At 43.0% G+C, this 25,596-nt stretch overlaps 1 protein-coding gene across 1 annotated transcript in view; it reads right to left on the bottom strand.

Annotated features, from left to right (window-relative positions):
* Positions 1-25,596, bottom strand: part of LOC309889771 (WD repeat-containing protein 7-like) — a 124,572-nt gene that overhangs the window by 7,539 nt on the left and 91,437 nt on the right. The window contains exons 27-32 of the mRNA XM_082782800.1: positions 24,016-24,100; positions 22,448-22,742; positions 13,522-13,639; positions 12,616-12,765; positions 12,195-12,277; positions 7,319-7,418 (exon numbers count right to left, since the gene is read on the bottom strand). Of these exons, the coding sequence (XP_082638926.1) occupies positions 7,319-7,418; positions 12,195-12,277; positions 12,616-12,765; positions 13,522-13,639; positions 22,448-22,742; positions 24,016-24,100 (831 nt within the window). The remainder of the gene's footprint in view (positions 1-7,318; positions 7,419-12,194; positions 12,278-12,615; positions 12,766-13,521; positions 13,640-22,447; positions 22,743-24,015; positions 24,101-25,596) is intronic.

The following is a 25,596-nucleotide window of genomic DNA, read 5'->3' on the forward strand; positions in this document are numbered from 1 at the left end:
GACAGCTGCATAAGTAAATACTTTGAAAGCCTTCACAAAACTTCAACAAATGTTGTGAGAACTGGCAATACCGTTCAGCATTACTTCTGAAAAATTGGTCATAGATCTCCAGGCCACCGCTGCACGTCCCATGGGACATGTCCAGCACCTCAACCCAAACCACCCTGTGATTGTGTGTCTTCATGCTCTGCTCAGGGAGGTTTAGAGCTCCTCAGCAGTGGGAAGGGTTTTTGTCCTCTTCGCTTGCACCAGAGGCACCTGGCCCGTCTGCCTGCACTGCATCGTAGCTCATCCTGCACTTGGCCCCAGTAGGAAGGCTGTTAGCAAGCTACTACAAGTAGTAGGCTGCTACCAAGTGATAGAACAACATGGATGTTGCAGAGCAGGGCAAAGCTCGTGTTATTAGCTGTAATATTAACTACAAAGCTTACCTGCTTGATGTAAACCTCCCCAAGGAGAGGAATGTTTCATACGAAATTGATACTACTGAAATATTTATATAGTATAATCACTGTCAACAACGCAGTTTTATACAAAAGAGTTTTATACAAATCCAGCTAGCTTACTGAAATTCACATTTGATTACAGAAGTCAAAACCCTCCCGGGGAGAGACTTCTGAGAAGTCTTGCCTCATGCAGGAGGCCAGGCCTGGTGGTGGCAGGGACCCCTCCAGGCTTCGCCCCCTTCCCACCCCAGAAGCCATCCGTCACTCAGCTCCCTCCACTTCCAACCTCGCTTTCCTGAGAGAGACATCGCTGGTGATGAATACACGCTGAAATACTAAATGCAGCTCTGGAGACCGCTGATGCCACGCTGATGGATGTGGTACTAGGCACTATTAAAAAAAAATAAAATACCTGCTCTTACAAGGAAGCTGGGTCTCCCCTAGGTGCCGAGGGTGCTCTGCATCCCCCAGAAGGCAGCTCATCACACTGCAAGACAGAAAAACTTCGGTCCTGCTCCAGATCCTTTACATCCTATCATCTATCTCAGAAAAAAAGCATTTTTGAAGGATTTAAAAATATTCTCATCACAAACCCACTAATTCTCCAGCTAGGGAAAACGCTGAATGGATTCAACAGTAAAAACTGACTACATTTCTTTCTGAAAATATGCCAAAGTTTAGCTGTTTTAAATAATTTAAACTTAAAGCATTTTAATACTTTATTGTTCGGTAGTTTTATTTATGCAAAATTAAAGACATCCCCTCATAATGGCAATTAGCAATAATCTGAAGTAAAATAATATTATTGTAACAGATGACACTGCTACAAAGTGTTTACCCCCATAATCTCCTCCAAGATACAGCCATTTTAGAGTAAAAAAAAATTTAATGAATTTGGAAAAATCTGGTAACTTACTAGCTAAAACGCTGAACTGATTGATATATCTATTTGTCATAATTAGTTTGGAATTTAATGTCAGCATTTTAAATTTCAAAAGCAATCCTGACATTTTGTATCATCTCACTTTTCATAATAATATATATTTTTAAACCCTCCCGGCATTTTTTTTTTTGATTATTCAAACATATTAAGAGCAGTTTTGATACAGCCTCACGTAACCTGTCTCTGAGATGTGCAATGCCAGATGCAGGAACAAACGAGCTGCTTTTTCTGTGCGTAAACGGCCGCCTGGCAGGATGGAGCTCAGCCACCACACACGGGTCCCCCTCGAAGCAGAGCACAAAGACAATCCTAAAATCGCCACAACTCTTCGCCCCACATAAAATAAAACGCTCTCTAGAGCGGCAGCTGTTGTTCTAAGGGTAGAGCAGTTGGCTTCCAGAGTTGGGTAGCAATAAGATAGTATGTTTTATTATGAGTGTCATGGAGACGGTGTGAAAAATCAAGAGCCATAGGCAGTAAGCGGCAATGGGTCAATAATGTTCACCGAGACATTGTGTAGATAATCAACAACAAGGCCCTGGGTTCTCTATGCACTGCAAACAGCTGAAGGGCAAATCAATACAGCCATGGGAAGGACACTGCCCGGCCCCGCTCCCCACAACGAGCTGCTGCTAGGGCAGCGAGGCACCCTAAAAACCAAATTAATGCAAACTTCGTGTTGCCCTAACGTCAGGCGTTGGGAATATACAGTAATGCTCAGAAAATGTTTAATAAATAATTTAATGAGAGAGGGAGAGAGAGAGACCAATCTCTATATTAAATTATAGAAAAAAATAGATACCGAAAAATACGTATTTGGAAAGCTCACGATACAACAAAACGTGCCTGCAATTTTCATTTCAATTCAACGCCTTAGCAATAAACTAAAATCCAAGCCTCCTGAAATGAATAAGATAGATACTGGAACATGAGAGTTTAACGTAGAACAGTTTAAAAAATTGAAGTATGATAATTAATAATGTATCTTTTAAATTATTAAGCAGAAATCACACGTTAATAGAGGCATCCGTATCTGCAATAACAATGTTGCAAACCAAACGCAAAATACTGAAATGCAGATAACTGGCTTTGAGGCAACATTTTACTGGTAGTATTAATAATTGACACTTTGTTAAATAAGTGATACTAATATTGTAAATTTCTCGGGAAAAAAAAAGTATCATATATAAATGTTGATTTATTATTTGTTCAAAAAGGTGATTCTTGACATCCATCATTCTATTAATCATTGGATGTAATTTCTCAGTCGGTATGTACAACCATCTTTCTTGAAAACAAAATAAAAACATGCTGGAAGGAAAAAAAAAACAACAACAAAACAAAACATGAAATGCTTCTGTTTTCCATTATTACAGCTAAAAAGCTTGCCTTTTTTCTTCAAGGAGATGATAAAATTCCTGCCCTATTTCACCTATAGTGTAAAAAATAAAATTTAGCAGGGCACATATTTGGGATAGCAGTTTGTTCTGCTGATGATAATGACTATGAAATTTTCTACAAAGTGTAAACTGTGTTAATTCTGTGACAGTGATACAAAAAAGCCACATTCCTCGGATCTTGCCATCAACCGGATTTAAAAGCAACGACGATTATTATTTTTAGCGTGGCTGGCTGAAACGAAGAAACAACCTCTTCAGCCTTATTTTCATCACCGTAACTATTTCAGTATGCGCAGCAGTAAGTTATCGGATTATATTTTCATGAATTATTCAGCGCGGACATCAGCAGCAGGCGGGGGCGAGCAGACGCGTGCCGCGGCCCCGCTGGCCGAGGGGCTTCCCGGCACGGCGCCCGCCTCAGCCCCTGCAGCTCCGCGGCCGCGAGAGATCCCCCGGCGAGATCAGGAGACGTGTGGGGAGCGGATCTCAGCGCTGTGCTGGAGTTAGGATGCGTTTATATGCTGTGATGTACCGGATTCACTGCTGTGTAGGTGTCAGCAGTGTTGCCTGGTCCTGCTGCTGCTCTCCCAGAGCTTTCCCGACGCTGCTAGGGATGAGGGGCTGAGGCAGCACCCCAGGACCAGGCCCTGTGAGAGCACCGGGCATGGAGCACTACGACACAACAGCATGGAGATGGGGGAAATGCTGACAATGCTGCTGGCAATGACAACCCAGCAGCAGGTTTGGTGAGGCCAGGCATCAGCCACATGCCCTCGGCTGAGGAGGAAGCAGACCGCCTGCAGGCCTCCTGGCGTGAGCCAGGCTTGGGGCTGCAACTGAAATCCTCTCATCAACAGCGAGCTGCGATTGCTGAGAGCTCTGCAGCACTCACTGCTGCTGGTGCCTGCTGGAACTGCTGCAGAAGGCAATGAGCGGTGTTTTAGGTCGGCTTCGGTGCTACGGGGAGCTCAAAGATTCACTTCTTCCACCCGCAGGTTCCTGAGCCCCGGCTGTTAGGGCCACCCGAGATCTACGCCCTGAGCTGAGAGGAGTTACCTCCGGGACTTGAAAACAAAACGTGGCAAAACGTACTAGGAATAAGTAAAGAAATTAAAAAGAAGGGGAAGCTCCTCTTCACACACAGGCATACCAGGCACGTGCCGGAAGCGTGAGACATAACGTGGGGTGTTGTTTTGAAAAACACTCACATGGAAGGCTTGTAGAAGCTCTGCATGTGTGTGCTTCCACAAAGGTGAGAAAGAAAGATTTGGGGAAGCTAAGCAGTAAGACTGGAATAAACAAAAAATGAATATTTTGCCTAAGGATGATGAAGAAAAATGGAGAGAACATTCTGGTGATGGAGTTTTAAAGCCCTCTGCTCTTCTCCCCTTACAGAACAAAGGCTGCCTGCACATACCGGAGAGCAAAACCCAAGGAGAGGAAATGGTTATTTAAACTAAAGGTCAATGTTGGTACAGAGGCTTAAGTAACCATACCTACACTGGGGTGGGAATAGAAGAACAGATTTCTAACCCTTGATATTTTAACCCGTCGGTATTCTGGAACCGACTTTCACTCGGAGCACTGGGTGCCAAGAAGGCCAGTTTGCTCCAGCCCTTCCTACCTGCTGCAGCAGGAGCATGCCTTCGTGTCCCCAGGAGGTCCCACCTGCAATGATCGCATCTTGTTCTCCCCTTGTGCTTATCTCGGCTCCAAGCTCAGTTAACGTACACCTTTAATGATGAGTGCAAGTCAGGGGAAAAGTGAGCTGCTCCCACATCTTCCTATCCCTGATTAAAAATGGGTTACATGTGAATTACCATGAGGGTAGCTAATGCAACTCTCATATCTGTTTAAAACTTTTACTTTCAAAACGCTAACATATTTACTAAATACAAAATTATTTTTACAGCTTCAGAAAAAGAAAATTCAAAGACTTTTTTTTTTTTTTTTTTTTTTTTAAATAAATAGCAAATATTAAGCCTTTAAAAAAAATCCCGTAACTTCTGGTAATTACAGTCTTTCAATAAACATTATAAACAGAAAAAAAAAATGACCTTAAGATAGACAGCGGGGTGGACTGACTGACTTCTTGCTCTGCCTTACAGCAGGACCCTGATTCCAAAAGGCACTTCCCACATAACTGTTCTAAGTCATGCTCAATTTAAGCATACCTAAGCAATTAAAATATTTTGATAAGCACTTGGAAAAGCTTAACTTTTTGTAAAAACAAAAGATTGTTGAGCTTTTTGCAACATTATCTTCTTCCACACAATCCTAAATTTATCTCCTGTCTTCTGAGCAGCCTGAAATGTGTAACTGGGAGAAATAACTTAAACGATTGGGTTTGGAATAAGAAATCTGTATCCAATAGATGGCGTTGCCCCCTAATAATATATGTGGCCCTCAACAGATTTCTCTGATCTTATGAATAATAAAATCTGCAAAGAATCCTGTTCAAATTTGCCTTTCATACCGTCTTCTGCCCTCCACACCTTACCTGGAAGCTTACTAAGAAAGTAAGAAAACAAGTACTGCGAATATTCACTAACACATCAAATTAAGGCAGTGAATTATTCAGACAATTTACTGGCAGAAATCTGGAGTTAGTTCCGGGAACCAAACACAAAAGAAGGCCAACTAACATGGAAGTGACACTAAATCAGATAAAAGTGTTGCAACCATCAAGACAATCACCTTCACGAGAGCTGGTGGTCATTACACAGAATTCAGTTTAAAAGAACTCTGGTCTTCTGCAAAACTCCTGTAGACTGCCAGATTGTGTAAAACGCTTTACAGAGCTATCTGGAATTCACACTGCCAAGAAAGAACTTTCCTAATTACTCCACATGCTATCAAACACCTCTGTTCACCTTGGAGCCAGTTCAGTAGATGAAGTATGAATGAGACAAAGTTAAAAATGCAAGGCCGGTAGCACTGGTTAAGTACTGATGCTAAATGGAAGAATGGGCTTTGTCACCAATCTCCTGGTGCTCTGAAAACAGAGAAATGTGAGGACGTGGATGGTTGTGCTTTTTTTCCCCCTCCTCTCCAGCAGGATCAGGAATTAGCTGTTAGCTTGAGATGCCAAGACTTCGCAGACTTATCTGGACTTTGCACTCTCAATTTTCGGTGCAATGATGCACACAGAAAGGAATTGTGGTCGGTGTCTCTTAATGGCCAGCAGGAGATGTTCAGCAACTAACTGCTTTGTCATGCTGCTTGGTGAATAGCTGGGAGAAAAAGTAATGCAACATGTATATTTGGAAACGGGAACGCAGAGAGCTGTGTGCAGCAAGGCATAATCTTGGCCAGGTGCTGATGACAGGACTGCAAGGCAGCAAAAATGCTCAGTGACATCTGATATATCAATATAAAGCAGTTCTTGTGGAGTAATTTTGTAGTTAAATTAATAAATCATGATCCAAACAATGATCTAAAACAAGATAGAACAGTCCACTGATACTCTTTGCCTGCATTATATAGCTATTATGAAATAAATTTGGCCAGCTCAGCTTCCACAGACAGCTGTCTAAACAAAAAATACCAAAACGTACAACGTTGTTAGCTACTAGTTTTGGGAAATAATCAAAATTTCAGAACAGAAAATGAACCAGCCATGTGTACCTTTGCTGGCACACAGTTCTGCCAGCAAAGTGCTAAGTGACACTGCAGATTTAGCAGAAAGAAATCTATGCTACCTTGTCTATAATGCACATTTTAGAAGGACTAAGGACTAGTCCTTTTAGTCCAAGTTTAGAAACAAAAAAACATATTTGCACCCAACAATTACATTTGCATTTAAAAAATCCTCAAACCAACTGAACAAAAACTCTCCCCAAAACACTAAAAAACAGCCAACAATGACAAAACCAACTAATAAGGCAGATTCAAAATACAGGTATTTTATCCAAGCTTTACATGACTACTGAAATTCAATGAGGAAAAATAGTGGATCACACAGCACGAGGAATAATAAAGGGTCCTACCAATTAACTTTTCTGAAAATGCTTTGTTACTTCAACATTTGTAATTCCACGCAAATTCAAGCAAAGCGCTCATTTCAATGTTATCCTCACACATATCCTCTCCTAGGTGAGGGGTAAGAGAACACGTATCTTATTTAATATCAGAGAAGTGGAAATACCTCAGATGGAAGCACCGTGCCATTTCACAGAGAGGAGTTTTAGGAAGAAATAACCAGTAGATTTTCTTTGGGACTTCTATCGTAGATAAGCATGCTTCTATAAAGCTTAACTTTTCAAATCAGATTTTTCATTTCTTTCAGAGCAAGGGTATCACCTAACTTTAGGCTTTCATTATTAACCCATCTGTGGCACCCATTCAGTTCCAGTGAATGAAGACAGTAGGGCTCTATATACTTTGAGTCCTTCATTAAACTATTGATCCCCTTAGCATTATCCATAATGTTCCAGCAGCTCAGCATGTCAACTGATGCAGAGCTTGCTGCTCTTTCCTTTCAATAACTTCCACACTTTATGGGGAGGAAGTCACAATGATTTATTTACCTGACATTTCCCAGTCCGGATGTCGTAGAGGGCCACTGAACCATGGCGAGCTCCAACTGCTATTCTGTGACTCCGCTCGTAATAGCTGACCATGTAGAACCTGAATTGAACATTATAACAAGTAACAGGTGAGATCTGACCTGCCTGCATGATGTTCAAATTAATTTGCAATGCCATTGGGTAATTAACATTAGTGCTGGAACAGAGATTTGATTTCAAAATCCATCAGCTGCCAGTTTTCATATGTGGCATTTAGCAAACAAACCCAACTGGTGTTTGGCTCATTACTGCAGAATCCTATCGGATTTATTTTTTTATTTTTACTAAACAGCGTTACAGCAATTCTGTTGAGTGTGGGAATAATCTATGCAATAATCACCAGTTCCTTGAATATCCACGTGCAAGCGTTGTTTACAGCTCCACACCACAATAATGCTGGATGCCAAAGGGTTACGTGAGACAATCTCAACACCCTGAATGATTTCAGAGCATTTTTCTTTGAAAATCAAGTGAGAAAGGTTCAAGGAAGCAAAGGGAAAAATATGTAAATTTAAAAGAAAAAAAGAAAAAAAAAAAGGACAAGTCATCAAACTATCTCTAATACAACAATATTCAGGTGAAAGGGAGCTGAGAAGCATGTGAGAGTCCTTAAAGTTTGATGTGAGTGTATGCTATCAATCTGGGCACAAAAAATAGAGAAATTCCTTGGATTTTGCAATCCTGAAACACAAGAGAATCAGAATCCTTATTTCCAGTTGAAACATTTGAGAATATATATGCCTGTCTTCTCAAAGGAAGAACAGACCTGTGAAAAGTGTCACCTGCATTTCCACTTAAATTTTAATTCTAATTTTTCAGTTAAATTTTACTACAGCAAAAGCTGCCCGAGCTTGCTAGAATCGGTCTGTAAAAATATGCTGCTGACCACATTTATGGCTTCAGACAGCAAATCTTGCAATGATCCATCTCCTTGTTCGTAGGGATTCCCAGAGTGCCATAGCAACTGCTCTTACAGGGCTGCTACACTTGTTTCTGCAGCGCGGGATGGATTCGGGAAGGCAAACAGCACCAAACACCGTGTTAACAAACAAACAAACACAAGGAAATGAAAATCATTCGTTTTTGTGCAAGAGAAGGGGCAAGGCGACCTAGCTCAGAGGCACTTCTGCACCCCTGTCCTCCCGCATCCTGAGGACCACCGGCCCCGCAGACACCCCTGGTCCCAGGCCTGCAGCTTCCAGCTTTGCTCCCGAGCTCCAGGAGCATCCCCCTTGCACCTCCCTGCCTGCACCTTGGTGGCTGGGCTTCGAGGCAGATCAAAGGGAAGGAGCCCGCTGTGAAAGAGCTGGAAGCTCAGCGAGCAGCACCAGCTCGGGAGGGCAAGGCAAAGACAAAACCCGTGTAGGCAAGGGATGATGTCCTGCACAGTCACAGAGCGTGTGGGCAGGGCAGCAACACACCTTATTTGTTTGTTACTTAATGGTAACAGCAGCAAGATCTTCTTATTTATTATTAAGAAAAAAAAAAAAAGGAAGAGTGCTTAGAAAAAAAATCAAAAGCTGTTGGGAAGCAGCTAGGGAACAGGAAAGGCAAGAGCCAGTCATGAAAAATAGGGGAGAAAAAGGATAATGCTGTGGGCAAACAGGTATCCACAGGGTCTATAGCATGTCCTAAACAGTGAATAGCATGGGAGAGCTTTCCCATTTTTCACCATTTCATGCCAAACTGCAGTCACCGACACAGTTAACGTGGTGCCTCAGGTGAACGGGGAGGGGGCTACTTGTAAGGCTATTTCAACCTTACATAGAAATACACACGTCTTGTCATCATGAGTAAAACAGAATACAACCAAGTTTCTACATGAGATGTTTTATGTCCCCTTTATTACATTTCTGAGTGGGCACAGTCGGCTGGTCTCCCCCGGCAGGCACCGGCTGTGATGTGGGAGCACGCAGCATTTCTCTCCCTGCTGCATTTAAATGCCCCTTTAGACAGAAAGCTGAGTCAGGATTTCTCTTTGAGAAGAATCCATCAGTCTCCGTAACAACAGAGGATTTGTGGAAAAAAAAGCTTCCAGGAAATAGACATTTTTGAACTTAATTTTATATAAACCCCCTCCTCCTTAGACTGACGTTCCGTTGTCAGCTCTTTAGCCCCGCTCTTTCTCATTTAGTTAGCTCAGTATTGTTGCAAGCACCCCTAGATAGAAACATTTTAATCCTTTGCCTCCCTTTCTAAACCTCTGTATGGTAGAGTTCAATAGAGAATGATATGCCAGCATATATTTAGACTACACTACGGAGTCATTTCTGCAAGCCTAGCTGGTGCCTCCAATATCCATCATTGGCATCTTAATGGAAAGCCTGCTCTGAGTGCTGCTCCATTACTGCTCTTCAGAGAAACTTCAGTCAGCCAAAAGACAGCTCAATTTAACGCGGGGGGAATCCTGCTGGAACCAAATTAACAGCGCTGCGATCGCTTGTACCAGCTAATCCTCCAAATTAAAGGACGAGCTGGAGCTTGCATCCTTCTCCCCGCATTTTCCAAATGAAACCAGTGTGTACGAGGATAAAGACAAGCATGGTCCTGCCTGCCTTGCTGACTTTGTCTCCCTCACCAGCCTCTCCCACTCGTGCCCGTGGACAGCCACGCTGCAATGTCACTACTAACACTGATGGCAGCAACACGGGCCGTGCAGCAGCAGGAGGGCTGGAGAGGAACAAACCTGAAGGTGCTCCTGTGCGGGCCTGAGCACCAGCCTGACGTCTGTCCCAAGCAGCTCTGTGAGGGCAGAGCTTATTTTGATAAGAAATGAGTTTGCACAGAGGATGCTAAAAGGCAGGACAATCTTCTATAAAAAAAAATACCACTTATGGGAAAACCATAACCATATGCAATAAAAAATGCTGCACGGTGACGGATTTACTTCATCACAACCCATCAGGACTGAGTCATGCAATTAGCAGCACGACTGCTCCATTTGTGCAACAGCAAAAGAAAGAAGATGAATAAAGGAGAGGAAAGATAATCTGGGGCTTTAACCCAGCACACCGCTGCTCACAGCTGTGGCTTTTACCGTTCCACTAAAAGCAGGGACGTCACTTCAAGGGTGCAGCACAGGCACCAAACAAGTATTTGTCATGGCACAACGCTGTGGCAATGCCTTACTAAAGGCCACGAGAAAAAAGGACCTGCACACCTAGTGAAACGAGTCAGACACCTGAATGGTTTAGTCACAACAGGTGTGCACGCAATGCCGTGCAGCAAAAGGAGCAGTAGGATATTAAAAGAATTAATGGTAGGATTACGTTGAAATGCTTCCACTTGGAGGCTCTCCAGACATCCAATGATTTGCTGAAATCTTACGAAAATCTCCATTGGGCTGAATGATCACATCAGGGGGGTGCTGGATCATTTTTACTGTGGCTATAACTACATGTAACAGGAAATATTACTCGTCATTTAAGAAAATTTTAAGATAACTTATAACTATAAAAGTACAACAGAAACAGGGAGATTTTTTGCGTTAATTCCACTTGCCCTTGCATTTATATGTTAAATTAAGCCTTTTAAAGGATCAGGAAGAAAGAAGACTACCTCTATCAGTATCTTATCTGTCAACAGGATAATAGCTCTTTTCTTGAAACTATTCAATATTTTAATAGCTTATTAAATTAAAATGTAATGGTTGAGAGATGAATGTTCTAATTTATCGGCTGTACTAGTTTAATAGTGTGACTGGGATATTTATCATAGTCTAAGGATGCTGTAAATGTTCACATGTCTTAAATCCCATTTTACTATTAGGAGTACCAGTTGTGTAGTAAAGCAGGAGCTGCCTACAAGATCTCCTGCCTGTGCTCAGCTCCCTGCCAGGGTCAGTGGGAGCCCCTCGTGCCTGTCGGCACCCTCTGACCACGCGGACATGCGACCACAGGGGACCACCACCACCACCACCCTTCTCCTCCCCTGTGACTTCTGCAGTTATCACTTGTTGTTTTCAGCTTGTTTCAGCTTCTGTTCCTGCTCCCAAACTGCACGTCGTCCAGTGCTGCCAGTGGGAGAGACGCCCAGCACCCAGACCTCCAGGGACCAGGAGCCCCCATGGCGCTGGGGTCTCTAGGACAGCAGTGCCTGTGTGGCCAGCGTGTGTCTTCAGCACACCTGGAAATCTCCTGCCACCTACCTCAAACTGGCTGCTCCTGGCCTGGTGGCAGCGTACTAACAGACAGCAGCTGGCTGAAAGGTGTTTATGGAAGCCAACACAGTGCCCGCCAGCTGTACGGGGTATCTGGAAACAACCCACCATCACTAGACCCCCAGATACTCCTAGCCAGATCCTTATTTTCTTGTTTCACCATGTTAGTCACATCCCCCTGCCCCTTTTATATTTTTCCCCGCAGCCTGCATGATGATGTCAACTAGCTCATTCAAGCACACGTGAATCTAACTTATTACTCAAGAATGTTATTATCATTTTTGCAACAACGGCAACAAAGATATTTATACACCCTTTGACAGAAACCTGCACAGTTAACCTGGTCAGATTGTGCAGCTGTTCCAGTGGAGCAGCCAGGATGTAGGAAGGGGCAGCAGGACACAAATTTTCAAGAGACTGCACAATGTTTTCATCTTTCTGTACTTTTAAAATACTTGAACTTTAAAGAGTTGTTAACGCTTTTCTGGTCCACATCTGTCAGATGTGAATGTAAATTAAAAGCCTGTAAAGGCTTACAGGTGAGCTAAAAACCACTCTTCACATTTGCTGTTTTAAGGGGCAAATATCACACAAAAGACTGTTTCACTCCAAGTAAGAAATTTATCCTTCTGGTGACCTTATAATTTTCTTCACTGTACTCTTGAGGGAAGAGCGTACCTGCAGATGGCTGGAAAGCATTCCTGAAGACCTTTCTTCTTAACTAAAGATCCTTCAAGGCAGTACATGATGATGTCCATAACCTCGGAAACACAAGTTAATGTTATTTGATATTACATATTTCATAATAAACCTTCTGACAGACAAAAATAAAACATTTCTGTGCCTGACTGCAGCTTTGATATCTAATTTAAAGTATGATTGGGATAAAAGAAACCAGAACTGGCTTGCACATAATAGTGTTTACCACAGCACTGGTACTGGCAACTTGAACCCTTTGGAGCACCAAAAAATAATTATTAGAAGACTAATTTTTGGTAAACGTAAGCTTACCAAACACACAGAATGAAACTCTATAATGCTAGTCCAGGCCAGTACTGCTGCATCGAAACCTCAAAGACATAAGGCAGCACAGCCTTACCTCCACCAGAAGGTCCACGACGTCGGTAGGCATCTTCTCAATCAGTATTTCAATGACTCGTAAGATCTCTCCTTTAGCCCGAGCAAGTGTGGTGGTGTGGATATTCTGCTGAGACTGCGTGTTTGCAGCCAGGGCGGTGTGTCTGTGCACCTAGCAAAGAGCAGGGTTTATGCAAACGTGCCTTGCTGTATATTCTCCATCCCTGCTTACTGTTATATGCATGCTACTTTGAGAGCCCGTACCATGCAGAACGTTTTGCTTCCCTTTGAGACACATGGATTATTTCCCATACCCCGTTATGGGTAGAGCTAAAGGTTAGTTTTCCTTATAGCAGTTTTTAAACACAGGTCTACCTTTTTAATTCTCAATCTTGTAAAATGTGAGGTCAAGATGAGCAAATGCTTGGGTCCTGATTATGTAATTTTCACATATTGCTGCATATTGCTTTGGGCATTAAATGTCTGCTTTATAACAGGCCTTTTTTTTGGCCAAGTGAAAGCTCCAAGCACTTGGGTTTACTCAAATGGCTCTCAAAGACAGTGCCCAACCTACACTAACCTCACAGCACTGTCCCCACTCCTCACCCCCAGACTGCACGGCTAAATGTCCACCCAGTATGAAATAATACTTAATTGGGTGGGGTTTGCACAGCCAAAAGAAAGCGGGATTTTACACATCGCTATCTGAAATTTGTATAACCAGTTCGTCAGGACACAACAGATCAAGCCAGGCACGGCTCAACGGCTTGAGTTCAGCACGAAACCGCTCGTTAATTACGGGTGACTGGAAAGAGCAATCCGCGGGGACACAAACACTTCGCTCGCTCCTTTTCCCTTTTGGGGAGGAAGGGCAGGACACGGGCTTGCTTCTGTTTCGCAGAAGGACTGCTGCGAGGGCCCAGCTCACCTCCTTGGCGATGGTGGTGATGAAGGCGGGTGGTCTGGCCGTGGCGATGAGCGAGAGAGCGTGTCGCGCCGAGCGGGCAGAGTCGGCCGCCGGGCTGAGGGGCAGCCCCATTGTGATGCTAAACGGGCACCAGACAAAGAGGGGAGAAAGAAAAGGAGCATTAGAAATATAGAGTGAAAAGATTAGAAACAGCTTATAATGTCGGTTCAAGGTCAACGGGAGCACTCAAACAGTTAGAATATAATGGACTCCCAACAATGAGCGGTGATTAGGAGTCAGGGTGTTCTATCATCAAATACAAAATCGAATAATTAACCATGAAGATTGAAAACAGTATGTGCATCTGTCCAAAGTGTTAAAAAGGCCTTGTTAACAAATTATCTGTATGTGCTGAATACATATCACAGAAGCGAGGACAAGGCAAATGAAGAATGTCTCCCAAAGAATTTACGTTTTACTCCTTTACAAAATCTTAAATGCAGGGTGAAAAATATCCCGTTTATAGTAATTCTACTTAATTCAGCTAAGCACTGGTTACAGGAGATTAAAGCGAGAAGCTTCCTGAAGACCTAAAGCCACTGAATCTATTCAGTGTGATTTTATTCAGCGCATGACTCAGTTACAGAAGCATGAAGAGATGACAGACAGCCTCGTACCCTGTACTTCCTACTTACTATGAAATTATTCTCATGCTCTTTAGCATTTCTAACACTCGGGTTTTTACCGCAAGCCTTCAAATAACACTAAGGGATTAAGTGGTATCTAAATTTTCCATACACTGCGCTTGTACTTGCTGTGAGAAGATAAACGTAAGAAACAATAAAATAACAGTAAGTAACTTGTAACTACATTAAGTGAAAGTAAAATCCAGTATTTGGTAATTGTGACAGTGTGTTACCTGACAAAAAAAGATACACAGCCAATTTTGGTCTGAAAGCTTAATTTCTTAACATTTCTTTAACTATCACCATTCCCTATGCCACAGCAGCCTGGGTGTTTGTTAGGCTAATTGGATGTTATCCAGCAACTCTACCAATCCTTCCTGCACTCACACCCACAGTCCATAAACCACCCCAAAGGTACCTTTTTGGGCTCACAGCTCTGTGCCTTTAGGAAACCAAACCACTGCATAAAGGTGTACCTGATCCAGCTAAGAACTGCACTACAAAATTCAACAACACTTGAAGAAACCTTTTTAATGATGGTTAATGATTATGGGAGAAGACCCCATAATCTTCTGACAAAGCAGTATTCACCTGCTGGCTTTGGTGCACCAAGAGAGAACAACTCCCCAACAGAAACCAGCAGCAGTGTGGGAGGAAGAAATGGCAGAAAAGAGCTAGAGGGAAGACCATGTTTTTGGAATTGGGCTTTTACAGAAGGGGAAGAAGCATCTGGGAACCGGTGTTGTGTTTAGTCTGAACACGTAGCCCTTCCTACAGAGGTCTACTCCAACAGGTCTCCTGCAGAAAGGAAAGGGAGACACAAGCCAATTTGCCAGCTCTAAAACATTTTCAAGTTTTCTGTAACATATATTCTGCTGCTATGACCACGCTTTCACCAAGAAGCAGCACTAGGGTTTTGTTTTGCTTCTTAAATAAAGACAAAAGAAATGTTATTTTCTTTTGCTCCCTCCTGGTACTAGTCAGCCACGTGAGTACAGCGCAGTTCCCCAGAGGTTTTGCTAAATCATGACAAATTATTTTTAAGAACGCACTGAAACTCTCTCTCTGCTATTTCTTTGCTCGTTTTCTGTGAAATGAAGCCTTTTCTGCATTTCTTTTGCTCTTTTTTCTGTGAAAATGAAGCCTTTTTCATATGCTGCCGTGCTCAGCCATCAGTGCTCCCAGTTTCGGAAGGCCAGGGATGAAGCTGAGGTGCTCCCATGTTGCATGGGATGAGAACACACCCAAGTGAGCAGTGCCAAAACAAACTGGCTTCGAGTTTTAAAGGAATTTCTACACCTCAGCTGTTTGTATTACAAATACTTATGAATGCTAAGTATTAATAAAACCAAAACTTTTTGTTAAACTATGGCATTTAAGTGCACATTGACAACACAAGATAGCTTTATTCCACGAAAAAAGGTAAAGTCTACAGCATAACGTTATCTGGAAGCGAGACTGAAGGAAATCTGCATTTTCAGAGCCAGGATGGAAAGCACAAAGGTTTTATTTCCGAGCACTCCCCCAAGACCACATGTAAAAACGTGGGTAAGAGAAAGTAAGCGTGGCATGTCATTTCATCAGATGCACTGAAAATGTCACCTCGGGCACTATTTGAAGGGTTTCTCTTCCCCGGAGCTCTTCTACTGATTTTTATTTTTTTTTTAAGAGCAGCAGAAGTTTACAAAGTCAAATAAATAGCTCACTGCAAAGTCCACTTATGGTTTGGAAGAGAATTTAGGCAGCGTTGTAACTGAGCAGTTAAGTTACTTATCTTTTTAATTGCTCCTTTCTTTCTTCTTTTGAGCTTTTTTCCTGGATGCTTACAAGTTAAATGTTTCGCAACAAAGAATTTCAGCATGGTTGAAGTGTTCTCTGCCAAATGAACCATTCTTCTGGAGCAACAACAAGACGAGGTACAGATTACCATTATAGATCCGAATTCAAAAAAATACAAACCGAAGTTTATTATTATTTCCTTTCCCGTGTATATTGTATAGATATTATTATTCCCATGTATATAGATCAAAACTACAGCTTTTGAAAATGAAAGTCTCTGCACCAATACCATAAAGATGTCCCTACAGCCTTTTTGTTTGTAAAAGCGTTTTTGAATGTGACTTAAAAAAGTCACGTAAGGATTTTCCAGATAGAAGCGATGAAGCAGGAAGCAGGTATCACAGTCAGCCTTTCAGCCCAGACTCATTATCTTCCGCAAGCAATCACAACTTCAATGTCTCGGCCCTTTTTTTCTGTGAGAAGGCTTCCCGTTTGTGCCAGCAGCGCTTTTCCTTGCAGGGTGCTTGGTAAAGCGTGCACTTCCCTGCAAAGCAACAGGCTTGTTGTGAATTCATTAGCATGGCTCAGCAGTGGCAGTATGTGGGCAGAGATTAGCCCCCTCCCGGGCCGCCAGCTGCTCCCCACGGCCCCTTTCAGGAGGCAGCGGGCACCCTGCACCAGCCTCCAACAAAACAGGGGCAGATGCAAACCCAACGTACGGAGGGCAGGCTGCCCCTCACGCCCAGACTTATGTCCTTGTGTCCAGGGGTGTCAGGAGGGCCCTGCACCAACACGTGCTGGCCCTGCCGCCCCCCGCCTCCCACCGCAGCCCTCAGCAGACATTTGAGGGATGATTTTTGCGAGCGTGACAGACAAAATGGTTGCAGCCCGTCCTGTAGTGCACGTGGCTGACACCAGAGACAATATTCCACCTGCACCCAACAGCAGGAGCCCTGCCTCCAACACCTCTTTATGCCTCTGACCGGTGCCTGTTGGCTGACGTGTAGGAGGACGAATCCCACTGCTCGTGACCCTACAGGGCCAGGGGAATTACTATTTTTTGTAGTCATTTTCGTGACAGTAATAGTAATAAATAATTCTGTAGTAATTATAATTTGTGACAGATTAACCTCAGAAGTAAGAAACTGGGGTCCAAAGACTCTGTGTAGTTCTTCATTTGTCTTTTTCATCAGCTGTCTTACAGATGCTGATTCTTACTAGCAGGCATGTTTTCAAGCATTTTGTTACTCCAATCGTTTGCAGAATCACGTAATCTTATTCACAATTGTGCAGCTGAAAGAGTACATAAATCCGGATAAGCATTTAGATAGAAACTGGTGCTCTTAAAATGTACAAAACCATTTTCGGTTGTTAAGAAATTGAGTGGAATCTCTACAACATACCTGTCTGAAACAAGTGATTTTAAACCTACGTTAGACGTGTACTTTACCACCTACAGAAATAAGGAGGGTGTGTTTAAAAGCTGATCCTAGAAACCAGTGAAAATGAACCAGGTAGGTCAGGAGAGCTGCAGGTAACCTCTAGGAAAAATGGGGAAGGAAAAGGCGTTGATGGTGCTGAACACAAAATCTGGCCATCAGACCTCTACATTTCTTGACGTGTGCATTGAAGCGATGGCTGAACAAAGGGGAAGGGCCCAAACTTCCTCCCCAGCATGAAGCTTGCAACTCAGCTTCCTCCTCCTCCTCCTCCTCCTCCTCGCTTAACACTTTGCAGTCGCTGCAGCACACGCTAGCTTGCCTCATCACCTTCAGGACCAAGCACCAGCTCTCATTTCTCCTTTTAAAACCCCAATTTCTGCAATTGTTTACCTTATAATCTAAAGTTGTTCCGTTGTACTTGAAAAATTTGGGATGTCCCTATTACAGAGCACACGTTTGCACGGGCGCAATTCATGTGAACGTAAAACTAAAGGCTTCCACTAAACACAAACAAAACTAACAATATTTAGCCCAAATTTTAGTACACGTTTACATATAAACATACGGATCAAGTAAAAGGTAATTTGTTAACTCTGGTAGATGGTGTCACAATCTGTATCACAGTCTAGCTTGTAATTCAAGGAGCAGAAATCGCAGGCAGCACCGCTCCCTACAGTCAGCCACGCCACGAAATCAAAGCCTAATAAATGCTAGAAAAATACTCTTAATCCTCATGCCTGAGCAGCTTCACTCGGCACGGCTGGCTAGCACGCTACGGCCTTTGGGGACTGGGATGAACTGGGAGAGCGGAGGAGTTATAAATATCAGAGTTTGGGATTTCAGCTCAGATATTTATTTAATTCAGTCGGGAAAAAAAGAAAACAGCGCTTTTTTTGGTCAATAAACGTGAAGTGTTTTTTTTTTTTTCCTTCTTAAAGCACAAGCTTGACATAAAAGCTCTTTCATAAAACGTTCTTAACATCGGGGAGAGAAGCCAGGCAGCTGTGCTCTGTTATTGTGTACACGGTAAATCAGGCACAAAAAGGGGCAGCTCAGCAGGGCACCGCGAGGGTAAGATGCACACTTAACCCCCTGCACACGTTGCTGCTCTGTTTCTTTCCATCTCAGCCTGTCTGCAGTCAGTACTGTATCTGTCAGGAAGGTAACAGGCCATTTTCAATCTAAATCTTGTTATGGATTAATAAGCAAACACTTTCTCGCTTATTATGCAATTTATCATGATGAAAATTGCATCGGGCTCCTCAAGGCTACATGCTGATACATTCATTTATTCAGTGCTCTGGGTACAGAGAGCCGTACTAATCTTTATGACAGCTAAGGATGTAATAGCGAGATGAAAATTACTTGCTGAAGAACTGTATTCCCTGGGTTTGTGCGAGCCCACATTTAAATACAATGGGGCGCACGAGCTGCTTCGGGAAGGTGAAGCGCCTGGGCTGCTCTGTCAGGCTACGAGAAATAATCGAGGTCCAGACAAATAACAACCTCCACCCAGTTTGTACATATTTCTCCATTAACCCCCCAACACACAGCGATCGCTCATTCCTTACAGCCCGAGGAAATGCACACCGCTATGAAGAATCGCTAATACTGGACCTGCTGCAACACAAACAGAAAGCCAGGAACCAGCACGTCCACGCACGATGTCAGGACACACACGTGGTGTTGAGACAAACCTGGCAGCCCTTCACTGCACACAGCACGTAAAACACACGTGCCTTCGCTAATAACCATTAATAACCTCATTCATAAGATCCAGTTCCTAGCACAGCGGTTCTCAGAGCTACGTTCTCAATACCAAGGTTAACGGCAGGGCTTCTACAAGTGCTCGTGCTGTTTGAAGGTATTACTACCAGCAAAAAACACCTCGACAAAAGCAAAATTATCTAAAAACGTGCCTTTCTAGTTTTATTTATGAACATTACTGTGAGGTGTTCAGGTGCTTCTAATCACAAGGACACACCAGTTTCGCCACAGAACAGCATTTGCTGTGATTTACCAAACAATAGGCTCGGAAGAGACAAATAATTGTTCAGAATATTTTTAGTACCAAAACCAATTTTACTCCAGCAATGCTGTAAAGAAGGATATCTGGATGATAACCGAGTACCCTCCTTACGCTGCCCACACAATTACCCGTCCCTGTCGATATTCCCTGAGTGCTGGGAGGCCTACTGCAGCTGAAAGCAGACGTTTCCTTCCCCCTGACGTACGATTCCTTCTCCCCCACGCTTCAGGATGGATCCAGCAGCTCGACAGCGAGCAGCAGTGCCACAAGGCAAAGCACCGACCAAAAAAGGAACCTCCACGTTTTGAGAAAGGCAATACGGTAAAATTAATACCTAAATAATCAATTACGATGACCTCTGCAATTTTAGACAAAAGATTTTTTTTTCTTCCTGAGCAAAAACCTTGCAAATAAAATTTTACAGTGCAGCCATGAAGTCTTCCTACAGGAATGAAATTGCTTCCCCATTAATGAGTGGTTTATTAACTAATGAGTGGTTTACTAATTAACGCTTAAGGAATACCACTAATTAAAATGTTATGTAGAATAAGCTACATAAAATAAAAATTAAACATGAAATATGTTAAAAAAATAAATAAAAGCGAGTATTCACACAACGCTCGGGGTGCCAGACACAAAGATTTGCAATGGGAGCAAACTGGGAAAGCTGTGCTGAAATCAACAGCAGCACCACGATTCGCACAAGCTGAAGAGTTGGCTTTGTGTCCTGCAGGGAAACATCCCATCAGGCAAAATCCAGAACTCGAATTTTTAGGCATTGGAGTTATGAAATTACCGCTGTCAAAGAATACAAACTTAAGAAGCAAAAATATTTTAAGTTTCTGTTGGAAAAACCGTTAATGATTTCTTATTCTGCGTGATGAAAATTATTCATTAGATTATTTAAATATTTTTAGTAAGAGTTATTTTCCAAATAGATGCCTGCCGAAGTCTGATACTATGATTTAATTCATACCAACAACTAAATAAATAGGAAGTTTGGATCTGCTGAGGGCAATGCTCCACCTAGAGCAGGAGCTACGTTTTCTGTGCTGTAGCTAGGGATTAATTCATTCCTGTGCAATAACCGTACTGACAAATGAGAGTTTTGTCTCAACAGCGCTAATGTACACCCACTAATATTTTTCAAGGTTTTACATTAAAAGCAGAAAGCCTGAAACAGCTTTGAAAGCCCATAAAGCATAGCAGCATCCTTTAGCTTCATGTAAACAGCCTGCCGTGGTTGCTGCTTACTTTCTTTTTACTCTATCTCTCCAGACAAATCAGAGCCTTCCCTTTTGCATACCTGCGTGGTTTGCTGTTTTGATAAGAACTAAATAAAAATTTATTCAGATTTATTCTTCTTCAAAGAAGACGGTCGATTTTACAGCAAACAATAATAAAAATAAAGACTATACTGCAAAACCCTTTACTGTGCAAATAGCTCTGCTGCCATTAATCAGATTAACAGTGCGAGCAAAGACTGTGTGAGAATCTGGTCCCCCAGTTTATCCCTCATAAAGTCTGAGGATATTCAACAGAAATGCTACTCAACTCATGTAAAGTCACATACATTAAAAAACAAACACTAAAAGTCCATGATCTTAATAGAAAATGTGTAAGACGCTACCTTTATTATGCAAGTCATCTTAATGACTTCACCTAGGCATTTAGCCATAATTATCCGATGCTGTGATTGATAGGATATGGCACCAGCAAGTGCAGAGTCTCGTCTGTGATAAATGAAGCGAGCAGAAGACCTGAACTGAAAATAACAATAGGAAAAAGAGCTGCACGGTTTGCCTCGACCGGCGACACGCTGCACGCTACAAGGGCAGGGAGCTGGACGCACACCCCGGCAGGTGGCAAACTGTCCGCGGGGCAGCCCTGAAGTGAAGATGATCTTTCAAATCCCGTACTAATTTTAGAACAATTACTACACCATACCACTCATGGAAGACTGAAGTGAGTCCTTTAACTGTGGTAGCTCTGGCATTGCGAGTTTTATTTGCTTGGCCCTGAGACAATGGAAATCTGTTTGCCACCCTACAAGTAAAGGCAATAATTTTCTGTGATTTAACACACATTAAACAGGGCAGGAAAAATCACAATCCTATCCTCAAATTTAGAGAGCTGATTCTTATTTCACTCTAATTCACCAGCCTATCATATTATGTCTAATACATTTTTTTTAAACATTTAGGGAGCAGATCCAGCTGATGAGCCTTACAGACGCATTATTCCGGTGCTGCACAGACAGAGCTGAAGTTTTTGCAGTTACAGCTATTTTTAAGTTACTGAACATATGTGCACCTTGAGTTCCATGCACAGGAAACATCATCTGAACAGCATCACATCTTTAGCATGTGTTTTAGGCTGAAGTGTCAGACGTCACGATGAAATTCACACACCCCCCTTCCTTTACAGACCCAGCTACAGATACCGAACTGAAAGGATTTATTTCGAGGAGACCAGAACATATATGAGACAGCATTCTACATAAATCTTTATTTGGGACACTTTAATAAGTTGTCCTCTGGCCCAAGAGGCAGGCTGTGGTCTATTGAGTTTGTGATTTGTTAGCAGTCCTTAAATCTGCAAGTTGCCTTGATGCCATTAACAGCGTGTTACTGACCACCCAACCTCCTCTCCCACAGGGTGCTTTCCAAACCAGTTCATATTCGGATAGGATGGCTCATGAAGCCATGGGACAAAAATCCATGTGTTGAGACACGCTGGTGCAAAATACCTTCTGAAAAGGTTACTTTTATGGTTAGAAAAGGGTAAAAATATATTAAAAAAAATGGACAAACATATTTTAGATATGGATGTGCCTTCACTCACTTGTTTTCTCGAAGTTACTGCTGATGTGACCGGAGGATTCGTGCCCTGTGGCCCAAGGAACGCCTACCAAACGCCTCCAGCTACTTGTACTTGAACCGACTCTAGAAGCAGGATCTGCCAGTCAGCACGGCGCACGGGTTTGGGAAGTGAATTAAGGAGGTACCTACTTAGCGAGCTGCTTCTCGGCGTCGGCGCAGAGCTCCAGCAGACCCATGAGCACGGCGGAGACGTCCATGTAGGGCTCCCAGACGGTAAAGCCGCGGCCGATCAGGTCGATGGCAGTTCTGCGGATGGTGCTGTGCGCGGGCAGCTTGGGGCTCGGCGGCTGCAGCAGCAGGAACGTCAGCGCCTTGCCTGCCCAGCAGAACGGGAGAGAACGGGCACAGTGAGAGGGAGCTGGGGAATTGGCCTGGCTCTGCTGTGTTGGACTGCTTGCCGCGGCTAGCTTCCCTCCACGCGCTCCTGTGAGGTGCGGACAATCTGACGGCTAGACAGCAACAAAACTGATTTCTTTTTAATTCAAATTGAAAGCATGATTGAAATGCTTCAATATTATAATATTTGATAATTTACTCTTCATTCTTGACCCCCACTCAGCGGCCCGGGCAGCACCAGCTCCCAGGCACGGGCGCTCTGGGAAGCAGAGAGCCGATTTTACAGCAGGGATTTTCCTCCCTGGCCAAACACACTTCCTACGGAAAGCTCCTCAGCGTTAGATGCATGGGTGATGCTTTATTTAGGCAGTGGAGTGAAATGAGCCCATCCCTTTTTCTACGATTGCACCACATTCCTGGTTTCCATCTTGATTAACTCACCCTTCCTCCCACGGTATCTTTTTTTTTTTTTTTTTTTTTTTTAGAGAGAAATACAGCCGAGAGAGAAGGCGAGAGAAACGACGCCCCAAACTAGGCCAACAAATCCAAATTCTCCTCCAGGTTCTGCCAACTCAGCAAGCGTGCTGTATAATTTCATCCGATAGATTAGTTTTTCATTAAAATAAAAGTAATTGCTTATATATAAATGCAAGGGAACACTACAGCAACGCTCCCAGATAAAGGTAATTTATCATTATCTCTCCATAATTATTTGTTACCTCTTAATAACATTCATTTAGCTGGCTATTGCAGTAAAGATAACCTATTGATTTTAACAGGTTTTTCTTGAGTTTTCAGAACCGTCTTCCGCGAGTTTCTTGTTTTATTAAATACGCCGCCTGTCATTTTAGGCTTCCAGGGGAGCCGGCGGCAGACAGGCTGCACTCATAAATTCACACCGAGCCGTGCTGTGTGAGTAACAAACCAACTGGAAGTTTCTTCTTAAGGAGCGTGGCAGGCCACGAAGCTTTAATTTGTGTGAATTTTATGTCTCAAATACAAGAATCTTATTAAAAAGCGTGACTACTCAGACGTTGCTGCGATGAAATACGCCGGCCTTGCTCGCAGGGATGCTCCCAGCGCCGCTCCTGCTGACACCTACCTGGTGTAAATTGAGCTAAGGAAAAAGATGAACTAAACAAAAGTCATTCTGCTGCCCGTTTCTCAGCCTGGACATCTTTGTTTAAGCTTTGACTCGGCTTAAATGAACGAATTAATATTGACAAAAACATCAACTAAGCTAATGAGTTGTTAGTTAAGGCAATAAACATGTCACATTAGAGTCAGCGCAGTAAAGAGGTAATTAGCCCGGGAAAGGCCCTGCTGATGGGGGCTCCTCGCGGGGCCCCTCTGCTGCCCACCCGAGGCAGGGGACACCACCACTGCCACCACCACTGCCACCACCGCTGCCACCAGCGCTGCCACCAGTGTGGGACCAGCCCCTGCCTGGGACAGAGTGGGGACGTGCTGGGGGGCACCAGGGAGCGACTGGAGGTCCGCATGGGGACCAGAACCAGACTGGAGCTCCCCCAGCTAGCAGGGGATGACGTTGTGGACCTAATTACTAAGTGCTTTCAAAATGTAGGCTACGGAAAGCAGATCTGCCCATGCTCTGGATCTCCTCCCACGTGTCCTCACTGGGAGCATCCCTCCCGTAAGGCAGCACACATGGAGCTATCTCCTCCAGAAAGCAGTGCTGTCCTTCGGAGTCTGTCCACTTTTCCATTTACCCGAACACAAAAATAAAGGGTTGAGTCTTACCTGCCTATGCCATTTTTGTTAATGGAAACGTGACCTGAACGCTGAAGCCTACCCAGTCGTTCTGAATGCACGCACCCGTTTGAATTTCTAACATGCCTTTCCTTGCTGGATCTCAAGAGCTTTAAACATATTACATCCGTCAGCATTGTTATCCTCATTTTGCAGATAGATTTAAAAAAAATTAAATAATTTGCTCAGGAAAATCAATAGCGCAGGCACGAACAAGACACTGATAACTCTGATTCCCATTCTCATAATCTGCCACAAGATCTAGTTCCAACTAAATAAAAATGATGGACTCCGAAAATATGGCTTAACCTGTTTTGAATCTTTTCTGATTTTACATAAAAAAAAAATGAAAGTGAAGAATCATGGCTCTAACTAATTCTTCAGTCTTCCTTCTCTTCCCCTCTCGGTGGGCACAGTTTTTCTACAAGAAATTAAGAAATTGTCACCTTTTCTGGATGAGGTTTTCTCCTTGGTTTGACATACACCTGTGTGAAATGCCAGGAGAAAGAGAGAAACAAGTTTGGGTACCTGGGTTAAAAATCCATATCCCTCGGTCCCTTCCTACTCCTAGAGCAGGGAACTTCTATCACATAGCTTGTGCCATCTTTCAGACAGGTGTAAACCAGAGAATGTTTTCTGGCCTAAATTAAAATATAGCTAGTTGCACCATTTGAAGATTATTTCTGAAGTTAAAATTATGAAAACTTAAAATAAATAAATAAATAAATAAATGTTTTGATCACATTTAGCATCAAATTTCCTAATTTTTACAGAGCTCATTTCCAGCATCTTTTTTTGCCTTAAATGTAATTCTGATGCATTTCATTTTCTCGACTGAATTTATACTAGAAGAGACTTTCTTTTTGCTGACGATCTCTTCAAATCATTTATGTTCTGTCCTTGCAACAGGTGCAACGGCCCCAGCTTCTACGGCAATTTCAGAACTGACATGAATATTTGGTGTTGTTTTTTTAAAATCTCTTTTCACAAGCATGGTTTACAGCTTATTAAGAAGCTAGGCAGCTCCCGTGCATGTCAATAATGCAGACTGCATTTTATTCAGAGGAAAAAAAAAATAATTTACAATTCCATTTGTATTGCTGCTGTATGAAAGGAGAAAAACAAAGAGACTGGAGGGAAACCATCCCCAAAGAGACTGGAGGGAAACCATC

This window comes from Aythya marila (assembly GCF_965140915.1).
Source record: "Aythya marila genome assembly, chromosome: Z".
Classification (NCBI taxonomy): Eukaryota; Metazoa; Chordata; class Aves; order Anseriformes; family Anatidae; genus Aythya; species Aythya marila.